The sequence below is a fragment of the Channa argus genome, chromosome 15 (assembly GCF_033026475.1).
Source record: "Channa argus isolate prfri chromosome 15, Channa argus male v1.0, whole genome shotgun sequence".
Taxonomy (NCBI): domain Eukaryota; kingdom Metazoa; phylum Chordata; class Actinopteri; order Anabantiformes; family Channidae; genus Channa; species Channa argus.
In genome coordinates this window covers 11,780,760-11,796,677 of record NC_090211.1, presented here as the reverse complement: position 1 = coordinate 11,796,677, position 15,918 = coordinate 11,780,760, and the positions used below count along the sequence as shown (strand labels likewise).

Here is a 15,918-nt window from a genome sequence, read left to right as displayed (position 1 = left end):
AAACTTAGATGCAATAATCTACACACTTGGGTGTGTTACTCCCAACTGATGCTTAGCTGATCACACTGCTTATAGTTACTCTTGAATGTACTAAAGGTCGCCTTCTGTGTGCTGCTGTGGCTTAACAGACAACTGCAAACAAACAGTGCTGCATTCAGAAATCAGTAAGCTGCACTTACACTGCAGTTATTAAAAGATTACATCAGGGACACCACACTGTATGATTAATTAACCTTGACTGATGCTTTGTAAAGCTGAATCCAGCTGAGCAGGTATGCCCACAGGTCTGCATATACATACACATACTGTTCACACGAGATGGTTGAAAGCATCACTGTAGCTTGTCCCAGCACTACGGACTCAGAGCTAGCGTGGTGAAACAAAGCCCAGCTTCCTCCAGATTAGTATGGTATATATAGTATTCCTCCAGACCAGTCCTCATAGCCTCGCAGGTGTGTATAGTTCTTACTAATCCTTGTCCAAACACTAAGAGTGTCGAGCGTGTGCGTTTTGTGTCCTAAACTGACAGCTTACTTTTTGCTGCATCTCTGATCACTTTGTTTAGTTTGCTTTGGACTCAGACCAGTGTTTGACAGAATCATCCTCCCAGCCACCAGGTCAAATCTGCATATGCATACAGTGTGGGGTTTAAAGGGGAGCTGACTCAGGAAGGGACTGAGTTGCTTGGCTTTAGTCCCCCAGCTTCCTGTGGTACACAGATGAACAACAAAAAGCTGTCGTAACCTGCAGCATAGCTCATGAATAAAACATTACCACTGCATTTGTGCTTAAAGATGTCTTTGCATTTCCAGTTTAAAACATGAGGAACTGTAGATATATTGAAGGTTACATGTCAGTCTAACAATAGATGATTATTTTTTGTATACACTATTTCACTAGAACACGTACAGTTACACCAGCAATTATGCTGTACATCAGTGTACAACCACACATACACACACAAACCACAACTGAGCCTTTGCAAGATGTTCCCAGAGAAATCGTGAAGCATGGATGGTGTATATTTTCAATAGTTTTTTATTAATATGTGCTGATACAAGGTCGCTCTGACCTGCAATGGCGCAAACACTCACAGAAAATCATCCCCTTTGGCCCAGACAGCTGTCAAAGCAATAACTGTGAAGAAAAATCAAATAAAACAAACGAACATCATTCCTTAATATAAAGAGAAACTAGCAACAGAATCAAGTTGTTATTTTAATCTCAGTTTACAAATGTCTCAGTGGTAGACATAATCATAAATGATCTATTTCATAGAAAAATTACAGAAAGCTCTGTAAATGGTGCTTAATGTAGAATTCCACATGGCACGATGTCAGTACTCATTTTTTTTGTACCAACGCCTACAGCCTGCTACTTAAGCACCCAATAATATATTCCCATGAATTTAAAATTTAAGGACATCAAATACTGACCAGGTCCTGCTGTACTGGGCTCATTAATACAGCCCTTAGCTGAGAATTCTGCATTCCCACCTGCTATAACCAAATATTCTACCTCCGAAGGACAATTATGGGATGGAGATCACTACAGCCATCGATAAACACCTGCAGGCACAGTTCAGCTCCTCCCCACTCCTAGACACAGTGCACCCAGAGGAGGAAAGGGAAGAAACAGAAAAAATAAATCAGGCACACAGATTACAGACTCATCCTGCTGCTGTATGCGGAAGGCTGTTACCACGTGAACAGCACATCCATATCTTTCCCCACTTCAGTGTATAAAACTGCTGTGCCTAACACGGCATACACAGACACATATTGTCTGCGATTATTTTTTAGGTCTGTGATTCAAGCAATAGATTTGTTTAGATTTTTTGGTTTTTTTAACTTGCAGTGTCTATACAGAATAAGTCTTTTAGCATTTGGAGATCCCCATCCTTCCTAAAAGACCCTCTGTTGTTGGCCCCCATCTGTGCATCAAAGATGGGCACAAGCCTCAAATGCTGGCACAGCTGCCCATACATATTCAACAAAAAAGAGAAACTGCATAATCCTCATCTGTGGATTTATGCCATAGCCTACATATGCTTAAAACTACTGTCTAGTAGTCATGAGGACACGTAACAAGAGACCAGTAACAAAATAGTACTACTTTATCATCATTTACATTAGCTTTTTAAAAATCTCTATAGGAAGATTCTGTCTCATTTGTTAGCACTCCTGCTAAAATCCTGCTTTCATCAGCTGATGCGGCAGTGGATTCATTTTCACATTTTTAAACGGAAGCATTCATTAGACCAAACAATCTCACCATCTTTCTTCCTCTATAGGCAGATATGTTTAACTCTGAAAATGAGCGAGTGAACTAACGTAACAGCTTGATCAATTTAAACCATAAAGTGAGAACGTCTGGACTGCAAAGCCCCAACAGAACGTTGTCTATAACAAAGCAGCACTTCCACCTCCTTCTGTCTAGACCTAACCCTCCAAAACCTCCCTGCTAACCCCTTCTCAAGCCACCGTTCCTCTGTCACTGTCTGTGGATATGAATAAGTGACATCTGTGACATCTCTGCTGATCTTGTCCCCGCTCTGTCCCATATTGGCCAGTCATTGCAAATATATTCACCCCATCTTTGCTACCTGTGCCATTTTCACAACCACCCTCGTATGATATGGGCCACACAAATCACTGGAAATAATAATAAAATAAAAAGTTCTGTGTGTGAAAGGGTCAGTGGGCTGTAGGCCTGCAGGGACCACTGCTGTCTAATGATAGACTGAACAATGCTACTGTACTGTTCACTCTCCACTGACATTAAGTTGCAGGGGTTTGACAACACAAAGGTGTGTGAGACCTTTTAAACAATGTCCCACTGAAGCACTGAAGCCCACACGTGCCAGGCCTACCAATGTTATGAAATACGGGTTGCGTTAAACATTCAAATGCTTGAAGAAAGAGAAAGAAAAAAGAGCGGGAAAGAGAGTGACTGTGAGTTCACTGCAGTGAATTAGTACCCATGGTGTTATTATTGTAATCAGAGGGTTGGAGGGCTTTGGTGGAGAAACTCCCATCGTGTGAGTTTCTGTCCGACAGCGTGGGCCGTGGACCTTCTACTGTATAATCACTACCATTTACCACATTACAGTGTTCCTGTGTTTATTGAGATATTAATCTGGGATAAACAAAGCTTTTGACAAAACAAATTAACACTCTCAAAGAAGTGCAGCACTAATGGAGTCCACTGAGATTGATATTAAAATCTGAATGGGATGAAGGGAGAGGGAGGGAAAGAAAAAAAGCTGGGAGGTGCTGGAACAAAAAGAGAAGCAGGCCCAAGGTGACGCACATTCCTCTTCTCGTGGGGAGTGTCTGTCTAAACAGTGCTTCTCCCTGGGGCAGGTCCCGGCTGAGCACTAGAGATCAGCATCAGCACATTATGTCAAATGCAATGAAAGGGGGATGGAGTTAATGATGATGGTGATGAGAATGATGAGGATAAAGATGATGATGGCCGTCTTGTGTTTCCCATTAAAACTTCCACCCTGAAGTGAATTGTTTTATCTTCGGTCCCGCTTGTTAAAATACATTGAGGTGTCCTCAGTTGACCAGTGAGTGCTGCCTCGGTACAGTGCCCCGCCGCCGAGCCATAAGATCACTGCTTCACATTGTCCACCACTGCCGCAGAGCAGAATACATGTGCATATTGTCTTTTCATTTGTAAACACAGACAGCTCTCAGGGTCAGCTGCACAGCCCAGTCATGTACTGTCAAACCAGAATTGCCCATTTTCCCCCCATGGCTCAAGTGATGATACAAGGGGCCTCTTGCTGAGCTTCACTGCACTCCACAGCCTATACAATGTTACTTATACAAGTAATTTGAATTACAAGAATAAATGGTGGCAAATCCTTGTAATCCCTCTCACTTATCTGTCTTTAACCCTCTCGCTCTTTCAGCCCCAGGAGCTAAAGCTAAAAGCTGTCCTTTGGGTTCAGTCAGTGGGACAGTCACACTGCAGTCGATGCATCCACTTTCTACTCACGTTCCATCCTCACATCACACTCTTTCATTTGGAGCAAATTTACAAGTGAGACAGTAAAAAAGGAAACAACAGCATGAATAAATTAATGCAAACAAATTGTCCACAAACATACATAAAAACTGATAAATAAACCAAAACTAATGCCTATGAATAAAGCGTAAAAGGAAAAGTCTGTCTTTTTTTAAAGGTCAGACTTCAGATTGCAGCTGGATAAGAGGGACCTCATGAGCGGCTCTCTCTTGACAGCTAATTTCTCATATGTATCACTTGCATAAGATGGCATATTGGAAACATGTTCTTTCCGACCGGTCAACCCTGCTTGTCATTTTCATGGTGTATGGTTATCTCAGGCCTACCCATTTCTCCTGTCACCCTCGTACCTGAACACCATGACAAGGGTGACTTCCATTTGAGGTGGTGGAGAAGTAATGGCAGCTTTCTGAGATGAGTATCCACGTTTGCATGATGTGCATTCAAGACACAACAAAAGTGTATGTACATAGGTCTGGTGCATGGCACGCCCACGCACTCATACATTGGACACTTTCGTACTTACACACATGCCTGCAGATGCGTGCCCACAAAGACACACACACACACACACACACTCACACACACACACACACACACACACACACACACACACACACACACACACACACACACACACACACACACACACACAGCAAATTAATGAAAAGTCACATTAAGCTCTGGAGTAATGGTGAAACTATCTTTAAGAAACAGCAAAATGCACTATTCTCTGATAGCAAAACAATGATACATGCTAAAACAAAGTTTGTAATCTGATTTTATCTCCCAAATAATACAAGAAAAAACCAAATCCCTTTATGGATGAAAAATCACTCACAATTGCCTGCGAGGCACATGATGACTTTTGACATCTATCTCACTTGCCCCACATCTCCCGCCTCCTGCTGCCATTGGCAATTCTACCCTGGCAATGTCAAAGGTCAAACATTAGCAACATGTAATGGATTATATTACATAAAAAGATTTTTTGTTCCCTATTTTAATTTGTATATATAAAAATCCACTACACATTATAATCTGCTTCTCTCTCTCTCTGCCTTCCTCTCACCATTGGATCACTAAGGAATTTCACTGAATGACAATGCCCAGCCACAGAAGAGCGAGATAACAAGAGATTAACCAATAGGGTAGAGAGATAGTGTATCATTCAGGTCACAAACTCCAAAACATTTTATTTTTTTCAGCTGTTGCAGTACAAGAAGTAATTTTTAATAGTATTGTTACTTTTTGTTGCTTTTGATGGTGTCTTTATTTACATAGTAGAAATAAAGTAGATTCATGTGTGGTTCCTTATGTACACAGTTATACCAATTGGTTGACCCAGTGTGTTTGTGACATGTACAGTCTTGCTTGTCACAACCACACACAGGAAACAAGTCCACTTCAACTGGCTGGGCTCTGACAGCAAAGTACAGGGAGAGGGGGCGACACCAGTCCGCGCTCGCAGCCCCCACAAGATGCAGACCAAAAGTCAACAAATTGAATACTCTCTTCAAAACAATAGCAATGCAGTCATTTAACATGTCAAATACCAAAAGCAAACAACCAGTGAGAACAGTGGAGAGGATTGACCAGTCTTATGAGTGCAGGTTGTCCTGCTCTGGAGGGGTCGTGCAGCATCTCCGGCTCTGCCTCTACTCCACTTCTGTACAGCGTTGTCGATTCATAGCAAGAGAAAATGAAGGCAACTACACTGAATCAACTCCCACTGCCTGCTTGGAACAAAAGCTCTTGCTCCCTTTTACTTAGATGGAGTACTGTTTTCACTTTTGATGTTCAGTAATGAGCACTTCTGGATGAGTGAGTGTATGTGTGAGTGTGCATGTCTGTGTATGCCTTGTGAATGTTCTAGTTTCTGTTCTGGCTCAATAAAGGATATTTTGGCAACAGTGAAGAGCTTTCTGCGAGACATTTTTAGGTTATAATAGTATACTATATTCCCTGTCTCAACAGCTAACTACTCCTATCAAATGACGACTCAAAAAAAAAGACCCTTGGAAGGTAAAAACTAAAAAGAGATGAAATATAAATTGATATTCCCATCTCCAAAGGCAGGTCTTAAGAGAAATCAAGTAAAAAAAAAACTTTAACAAAGTTTTAAACTTCTGAAATATCTGAAGGTAAAGGGGGTGGATCGGTACATTCAGAGTGCTGGACTTGGCCTTGGGGTACTAAAGGAACTGGAGAGGACTGGGGCTGGAGATGAATGCTCTGCGGAAAAACACCCATCACTCATCTCCATAAGACAGGTGAGGGCTAAAGATAAAGGCTGCATCTGCAGAGTCAGCCATGCCTCCCCCACAATTTCATTCGGTTCACTCATCTGTTAGTTAAATAAAAGTCAAGAGAAAGAAAGGCAACCAAACAAGCAAAAAGTGGAGAGACGCGAGAACGAGGCAGGCTAGGAGTTGGCTCTGGCCATTACGTTAATCCCCAACTTCCTCTATCAGGCTCAAGTCACAGGCTGGTGACCAGCTGCATTTGTCCGTCTCCCTCACTGTGGGCAGGCTCCTGAGCCTGGTGTCCCTCCCCACTCGGTCTCCTGGGTGGAACCTGGTAGAAGGTCTGCATGGGGGCCCCACGAGAGCCCAGAGCGGGCCTCCCAGAGCCGTAGTACAGCTCTTCAGGGGGCTGGGCTGAGCGGGGCACCACCTCCAGGGCCTCAGGACTGCTGTCAGGGTAGGGTGAGTCTTGCAGGTTGGTGATGCTGGTGTACAGGGAGTCACGGGCAGGGGAGTCTGCTGCTCTGTTGCCTCCCTGCCCGCCAGCACTCTGGCCACTGTGGCCAAGACTTTCAGTGAGGTCGGCTGTGTAGCTCTCTGACTCCTCTGGGTCGCTCTGGTAGAGAACTGAGTGGGCACGCTGCAACAGCAGAGGCTCCTCCAGAGCTTTATAAAGCAACTCCACATCCTGTGGGGTGCGTTGTCGTCCCTCTCTCAGCAAGTCCTCATCTTCATCCATGGTTATAGATGGCTCTGTTCCGGCCCCCACTGTCCCCCGACCGACCCCTCCATGAGGACGTCCTCTGGCAAGGCTGCGACACACCCTGTCCCCTACATCCCCTCCCCCTGCTCCACTTCCAACAGCACCTCTCAGGTTGTTGTGCACAAGTTCAGAAATAATCATTTTCTCAAAGGCTGCTGCATCAGAGAGGTTTCGCCGGATGCCTTCGCTTCCCAGGGCCTCTGAGCCACGAGGATTTAGGAGGGGCGGTGGACTGTCTCCCCCCCCACCACCTAGGAAGTCACAGCTGCCTCCCCCTCCACCCCCCGGGCCACTTCGCAGGGAGTAGCTGTTGTTGAAGTTACCATTCAAGGGCAGTGTCTCCATCCCACAGGGGTCGCGGGCCTTTGATAACGTGCTCTCTGGACCCAAACACAAACACAAGAGAGAGCAGACAGAAGGTTCTGGCATTATTAAACAATAATGTTTAAATTGCAGTAAGAGCTGCTATTTGCTTCTTTAATAAATTTCAGCTAGCATAATGTAAAAGAAATAGTAATGTAAATTGAGGTGAATTACACTTACTTGGATCACGAAAGGTTCCTTGGCATCCCAGAGAAAGTCATGTGGAGGGAATAAAATGAAAGACACTAGTCAGTAAGTGTTCTTTAATGATGCAACATTAACTTGATGTATTCATTTTTAAGATATTTTCAAAAGGGAACTATTAACAGAATAAAAAAATATCCTTCCTTTTTCACTTTCCTCTCACATCCAGACACCAACTCTTACCACACGCACATGCACCTGCAGTCACATTAACTCTGATTTATGCAGACGTAGTCCTGTTTGTTTGACACCTTATTTCTCAAACATTTACATCTAAGCCAAAGAAAATACTATATTTATTTACTACTGTCAGAGATACCTGAATACATTCATAATTCATACTAAAGCTTGTAGGGTTGCAGTAATGTTTATTGCCTTCAACACACCGAAGATGTTGAGCTTTTTCTTCCATATTACAAACAAACAGCAAAGCAAAACCCATGTCTGCACAAAAAGTAAGAACCGTGTTCATATTTAAAATTTAATGTGTAGTATGACTTTAATCAATGGTCTTCTTTGGTGGTGGTGTGGGTAATTAGACATTCTAATGAAGTGCTCTCCCTACTTCCTCTCCCACTTTCTTCTAAAAATGTCTTGGCTGCCAGGCCTGTGGCCATCAGGTTTGACGTATTGTGCAGAAAGCCTTTAAAATATTTAACAGAAACACCGCCTTAAATTTCAGTCCTCAGACACTAGGCCTGATACTCTACGGTGCACACTCAACTAGCAACACACTGCCGGCATTCTCCCTTACCAAGTGAATATTAGCACTGTAGTGGAGCAATTACCAGGACATGTCTAATTCAGCAGTTACATCCGAAGACTGAAGTGGGAATGCAGCAGTGCCATAAAAAAGCTTTCAGGCTGTTTAAAGAGTCCCATTCTGTGTGCACACGCACATGCACTTACAGAAAACACTCACACCTGACCAGCCCACAGCCAGATGGACTGTCCCTGGCCACCGAGCTGTCTGATCCCTTTCTATGGCCATCGTGATTTAAGCCGACTGTTTTTTCTGCCTGAGTACAGGAAAACTGTCCTCAAGATTTTCTGGCAGTCACAGCTGTAGCGAAACTTCTAATCAATTTGTGGCTGTTCTCATGACAATTCAATATCTGACCAGATGGCTGGTTAGGCTGTAGGCACTGTTTGGCTCTGTTCTGCTCAGCCTAGTGAATCTGTCTGACAGCTACATAGTCTGAAAAAACAACACAACAGAAACAGGCTCACACAGGCACGCACACATTCGCAAGCACTCAAATGCAGCAGTGAGTGTGTGTATACCATGTCAAACAACTGACAGAAGTACAGACAGAAGAACAGCAAGCTGAATGCATACCATATACGCACACACATATGTGCTGACAATACTGTACACACTGGAGATGGAGCATTTATGGGGAGCTAACCGGTGGAGTTGAAGACAACAGGTGAGGGCGGGGTGAAACTCTCAGCCAGCAAAGTGTTGTAAGGAGAGGTACCAGTGCGAGTCTGTAGCACTGGGTTTGCCAAAAGGTGGTTTCCCATGGTTGCTGCAAGACACACAAGTTAAAAGAATGAACAAAACCATAAACAGGTGCTTATCATTGCATCAAATGTAGGCAAAGCAACCACCAAACACAGCACACAATGAAATTTACGTTTCCAGACTGCAGTAATAACATCTGGAATCATAAAAATATTTAGTGTTTATTCAGATGGGGCTATTTTTGTTATGCTTTATGTAGTAAACAGTGTTCTCCTCAATGTTTATGCCTGTTGATTGTAACCTTTGAGCACAAATAGAAATTGCAGTGGAAAGGTACCGTTTGCAGCACTGCCATTGTTTTTTTTTTTCTTTTTTACTTTGGCTCCTGACAACATAGTCAGATGGGGGAAAACAGTAATGCATGCCATTATGTAATCTATGGGTGCAGCCATTGAAACACAGTTAATTTCACTGTGAAATGTGAATGCCACTACAAGAGAAATATAATTCAAGGAAATGGCACACTGAGAATATTGTATAATGCCTATGTATGGCTCTAGCCTGAGCCAACTCGAACAGAAATGCCATGAAATTAAAAATAGGACAGCATGACGTAGAGTAGTTCAAGGCAAAGTGCAACCTTCAGGTCCCGCGCCTATCGTTCATCACACCGCAAGGGAGCAGAGAATTCTAAAAAATAAAATATGCACTCGCACACAGCTATTTATTTGTCATTTTCCCCTCCTGTTACACTTCCCCCGTCCATCGTTCTGGCATGCAAAGCAAATCTCTCTTCCTCTATTCTCTGGCTTGACTCAACTGCAGTTTCTCAGTTCCTCATGCCAGAATTTTTTCAAACACCACTAAATTAGTTGGGATTAGCGGTTTATGTATCTCTAAGGAATTTCCTGTAGAAAATTAAAGAAACTAGCTTTATGTGGGGAGAAAAAGTAGGGCAAGGGGAATCTTTGGTGGCTGCTTGTGTAGGTGGGTGTAAGTACAGCTCGCTTTGTCTTCTGGACACATTAGTATTGTCAGGAAGACATTGAGGTTCATGATGAACTGAAGTGGAGAAATCAAAGAGATCCGAGATGCCGGTGATAACAACAGAGCCACTCTCCTCCAGATTTGGCCTCTTTAATTACTCCTCCATGATAGTGCCATACTCTTTTTCTACCCCTCCCTCCGTACTTCACTTGCTGCCAACTCGAAAACTTTTCTCGGCAGCACAGAAAATAAAAGCTTCACAGCACAGTTGTTTGTGTTTGACAGTGCAAGATGGAATAATCCACATTGTGTGTCTCCTCCATGTCTGGTGATCACTCTGTCATGTCAAAAAGCAAAGAAACTGACCCATTGCCCAACCCCCCCCCCCCACCCCCCCCCCACCCCCACACACACACACACACACACACACACCTAATCCACCAAGCTCAGTCATAGCACCCCTCTTCCTCACCCCCTGCCTTGCTCTTGTCACTCTCCTCAATTAGAATAATTACCCCCTGTTCGCTCACACACTAATCAGTTCATTAAAAACAAAATGGATGAAATTAGCATAGAGAGCGATGGCTGATTTAGCAACTGCCTGTGTGTGTCATCATGAACACTCCTCAACTCCCACACCCCCAAAAACCCAGACCCTGAGCCAACCCAAGCTTGCCTCAGAGTCACTGATGCCACTAGTTGCTTAGGTTAAGATGTAACCAGTGACTCCACGCACATTTTTCACTTCTCTAGGTTTTAAGTAATAGAGTAGTGTATGAGGGAAATCCCTTAGCAGCTTTGCACTTTTAATTCCTTCCTCACGAAATATCCAACTTGCACTATTTTTGAGCTTTTACATATCTTAAAAAAGACAGTTGCCATCAACTGGCTAAATAAGGCTAAAGAGGTCGGTATGAACATTAAACGTCATCATGCTAAACATGGAGATTAGTCTATTTAGTAGTTTCTCCTTACAACCTCATTGACTTTATACTCATGATGACTTTATCAGGTCACTTCATAAGTTTTGAGAAGTATGTCAGGTTGGCCTACTTAAAAATTTCATCTCTTTGGTGCTCTATTGCTAGTGCCCTAATTGTGCACTACAGGAATTTTATAGGTTAATGCATGTGTAGATATGGATGTGCAATTGAATGTGCTCGACTCTATGTAACTATGTAATCCTGATAGAAGGCTGATAAAACTAGATCTGGCAAGATCAGGTTAACTTAAAGCACAAATGTATTAAATATTTCCCTACAATAATGGTTAAATCAAGTGAAATTCTGTTATATGTGGCCTGATAAATGAAGCTTACTGTGTAAAATATAGTCCTAAATAAGGAAAGATAATTTCACAAAAGTAATCAAACCCATATTAGCAGGAGGAGAGAAATTTTGAGTTGAGTAACGCAACACTTAGTGTGAGAGAACACAAAATAATACACTGTTTTAATGACTATCTGCCTCAATTGAAAAACTGGAATTCATCAAATAAAATGAACATTTGCAAATCCAACAGCAAATACTAATTACTCTTCTCCTGCTAGAAACTTTTTACTGCAAATGGCTGCAAACCTTTTCCGATGCTTATGCAAAGTCGAACAAACAGAATTAAACAGATGTGATGCTAGACATAGTCAAGTGTCTTCAACATCGCTTTTTTTAAGTTATATCCATTTCTATACAAGACTACGTACATGTAACACTGTATAACAATGCTTTGCTTTAACTCTATTCTAGTTCCATGTTGATTTTTTTATAAAATTGTGAATCTACAGTATATTAGTCTGTACATGTTTGCATGTATTTAGGTGCATAACTTAATTATTGGAAGCAGAGCAGCAACAGAGAGAGAACTCACCACGGTTGAGTGTCGGAGTGTTGTTGATATCTCCCGCCATAAAAGAAGATTCCGTCTGCTTTCGAACCGTGTCATTCCACATCCTACGGATCCGACTCTGGGAAAAGGAGCACAGCACAGTGAGTGGCAGCAAACAGACAACAAGTTAAATATAGAAACACAGCGGGTAGACTTTGTAACTCAGTGGGGCTGCTGTAATCAAAACTGAGCTTGCTCTAATCCGCAAGGAACAATAGGCAGGAGATTTAGGTATCGGGTAAGAGGCACACAACTACGGTATGTCATGTTATCAAGAGGCTTGCTAATAAAGTCGTGATGTGTAAGACATGATTGCAGTAGTCGATACAATTATTATTCGGATGTGTCTTCTTACATTTGGAGAAGGCCTGTTTGTGGAATGTGTGTGTGTGTGTGTGTGTGTGCATCTGTGTGTATGTGTGTGTGTGTGTATGTGTGCATATGCTGTATTTCTGACTGTCTTGTATGTAGTTATATATAGCCCATGGACATAGAATATCTTTATAAATGAGTTATCTTTTCTGGTAAACACACACAGCATCCAGAAATGGAAACATAAAACTAACAATTTTACAACAGAGGTGAGAAAACTGGCTGATTAAACCAGATTTTCAAATATCACATAACACACAATTTACCATGATGTAACAAATGACATACTGAGGAAAATATACTGTAACACTGGTGTTTTATTTGCTGCACATCTCTTCTTCATTGGCAAATGAAAATGTGACTGTGGGCTGAAAAGTAATTTAGGTAAGGAAATTTGAGTATTCTGTGAGTCATTGGTATTGATCAGCAATCGAACCCCCACAGATATATTTAGTTTGTACTCTGAATCTTACATAACACACCTTTAAAACAAAGGAAAAAAATATCCCAGCAGGGTTAGGAAATTTCCCTTGTTTGCAAGTTGTTTTCATATTAGACAGTGTTCTAAAAATAATCAGATATAATCAAGTCCTTTGATTCAAGAAAATAGATTTTTCATGTCATTCCAGTGAAAAAAGCTGTTTTGCACTGAAAACAAGTAAAATCCATCCAGTAAACACGCAGATTTATTTTTCATTTGTTCTAAGAAAAACTGTATTTAAGAGCAACAGTGGTATGTTTGCCGTGTGAAGATAAGCAAGTTCACTGCATTGAGCTTCTACACCTTTGATTGTACCATCATTTTAAATGTGTGGGACTGCACCTGTCTGTGGGCTGCCGCATGGCGAGCTTGGCTACCGCTGTAGTAGCGGTTGTTGGCACGGAGGCCTGAGTTCTTCAGGGAGCCGTGGGAGCTGGTGGTGGAGGTGCGGCTGCAGCAGTAGGAGTGACGCAGACACTTACTGTATTCCTTATGGACCTGTAAAAGATAAAAAGAATACCACCGGCAAAGCGGGCAGATTTTAAAGCCACTCGCTTATACAAAAAGTTTTATTAGGGTGAAGCAATAATGGCTTCTATCAGATGGCTACAGCAAAGTGTACTAAATGCTATCAGTGTAAATATTAATCTGACATGCACTTCCATCCATCCATTCATCCATCTCTCTGCCTGTCGCTGCATACAATTTCATCTGCCTATTCATAATTCTATCTCTAGTTTTTAATAACTCTTCACAAACTCCTACCTTCTTCTGCAGGGCACAGTGGAAGATAAAGATGAACATGCCCTGGAAGGCATTAAAGGTGGTGAAGAGGTAGGCCATAATTACAGTATTTTCATTGATAAAAAGGAGGCCAAAGGCCCATGTGAGACCCAACAGGAACAGCAATGCAATGGCCCCCAGAGCCCATGACCTGATGGACATGCACAAGAAAATGTCAACAAAAAACATGTTGCTATACACGACTCAATTAATGTTTGTCTTGAATAAAGCCCTCTAGTTTAGGAAAAATTACTCTTGTGTAAAAATCTCAACTCACTTAATGTTATCCAGGCGACTTGAGTCCGGTTTTAGTGCTGAAGAGTTGCGAATCATCTTGTGTAATGTGATCATGAGGAAAATGAGGTTGAGCTAAGGGCAGAAGATAAGAAGAATCAAACAAACGTGTAGTGAACTTCGCAGCCTGCTTAAAAATACACCTGCATGGTACAATACTTTTGGTTGACTGCTTGCTACTAAAATAGAGAGGGGAATAATACTGTCTGACAGTAAAGCTAATACCATAATAACAAATGAAACAGGTCCAATGAAGCTCCAGATGAAGTAGTTATCCACTCGCAGCCAGCATCTGGAGTGGCACAGAGGAGAAAAGAGAGATACACACAACTCAAGAATAAACACACACACACATGCACGTATACGAGCAGGCATGCACACACGATTTCTCTGTCTCTGCGGATTATCTTATGAAGGCTAATCATCAGGCTTTGGCTAAGTGTGTTCAGAAAACCCAGTCCATGGGGAGGTACAAGAGCTGTTCACACAGAACTACATATTGCATTTCCAGCTGGGGGAATAGCATAATCCTACTCCTCAATCTGCAGGTGCAAAAGGCCTGTGTTCACACGTACGCTTTTTTGGTCCCATAGCTCCTGTAGTCTATGGCTGCTGAGATGCCCACCACCAGTGCGGGGAAGCAGTAGCCGCACAGATAGTAGTACTTTTTGCGGGAGTACTCGCTCTCAAAGACCTCCACCAGCATGAGATAGAGCTGCACACCCTCCAGACACATCCAGGAGAAGGCAGCCAAAAAGAAGAAATGCAGAAGGCCAGCAAAGATGGGACAGGCAATCTGAGGGTAGCATGGAGAGAGTAGAGAGAAAAGAAGAGAAATAAAAAATATTAAGATGAATTAGAAGAAACAGTTTTCTGAGTGAAAAAATAGCAGACGACAGGACAGAGTCACTATCAGGTATTTGTTTTGGACGTTCCCAAAGAAAAAGTGAAAAGCGGCCCTCTAGGTGGCTGGCTCTGCATATTATTGACTGGGAAGTCATTATTCATTGCAGTAAATGTTTTACAGAGTAACATAATGACACACTGCATCAATTTCAGTTTCACAGGCATCATTCAATAAAAAAGTTCTGCGTTTGGTTTTGCTGTAATTTTTAAGTTGGAAATACATAAACTAAGCTGCTCTTGCTGCTCGTAAGAGATACAGGCATAACAGATTTTACATGAGGGGATCTACATCACTATTGTGATTAAAAAAAGGAGTACAAATTAAGAAAAGCATTTTGTTTCCAAGATAACAAGCAGACCCTGCCCACAATTTGTAATAGCCTCTGGAGATATCAAAAATGCAGTGACAAACTCACATGATATTCTGTCTTGTCAATGCCGATGAGGAAAAGCAGCTCTGCAATGAACAGGTTGATGCAGAGGTTCTTGTGGATGGTGTTGCGGTCAGTCTGCAGCCCTCGTAGGAAGCAGAAAGTGGAGATGCAAATGGCTAGACACACTAGGGAGATGACAATCCCTACCCAGGTGATCACAAACAGGATCAGTTCATGCATGCGCCCTTGATACTGAGGTCAGGGTGGAAAAAGAAAGGTGGAATGGTGAGAGGGGAGGAGAATGGGGGAAAAAATGGAGGGACACAAAAACACAGCAAAATCAGACAGAGAAGAGGGATTAATACATAGAGAAAAGCATTAGTAAGATACCAGAATGGGCAGATGGCAGTTCAGAATAGATGTGAGGACAGTGGAAGGAAGAAACAATGACAGGATAGGTAGATAACACAGGGGGAGGGGAAGAGAAAGAGCAAAATTGCTTTATTTAATATTTGTAAATATATGCAAGGAGCTAAAGTGTAGAGACAAGAGACAAGACATCCTGAAAAAAAATACATGACATTCAAATTCATGTGAATGTCAGCTAGAAGTAGCAGGACATGAATTTGTAAGAATGTGCCTCCCTGAATGTCGTACTGAAAGAAGGAAAAGAGAAAATTCAAAACAAAGAGCTTGTCAGCCTTGAGAGGGTACATTAATGTGCATGTGTGTGCGGGTGTGTGACTGAGAGTGAGCGA

The 15,918-nt window shown here is 42.3% G+C and overlaps 1 protein-coding gene across 5 annotated transcripts in view; it reads right to left on the bottom strand.

The window, feature by feature from the left end:
- Positions 1-1,015: 1,015 nt before the first annotated feature.
- adgrl1a (adhesion G protein-coupled receptor L1a) overlaps positions 1,016-15,918 on the bottom strand; it is a 96,219-nt gene continuing 81,316 nt past the window's right edge. For all 5 annotated transcript variants that reach the window (XM_067477100.1, XM_067477099.1, XM_067477102.1 and 2 more), the window contains 10 exons: positions 15,203-15,412; positions 14,456-14,676; positions 14,106-14,172; positions 13,864-13,955; positions 13,569-13,737; positions 13,146-13,301; positions 11,933-12,029; positions 9,024-9,146; positions 7,591-7,608; positions 1,016-7,427 (listed from right to left, as the gene is read on the bottom strand). In XM_067477100.1, the coding sequence (XP_067333201.1) occupies positions 6,520-7,427; positions 7,591-7,608; positions 9,024-9,146; positions 11,933-12,029; positions 13,146-13,301; positions 13,569-13,737; positions 13,864-13,955; positions 14,106-14,172; positions 14,456-14,676; positions 15,203-15,412 (2,061 nt within the window). In that variant the 3' untranslated portion in view covers positions 1,016-6,519. The remainder of the gene's footprint in view (positions 7,428-7,590; positions 7,609-9,023; positions 9,147-11,932; positions 12,030-13,145; positions 13,302-13,568; positions 13,738-13,863; positions 13,956-14,105; positions 14,173-14,455; positions 14,677-15,202; positions 15,413-15,918) is intronic.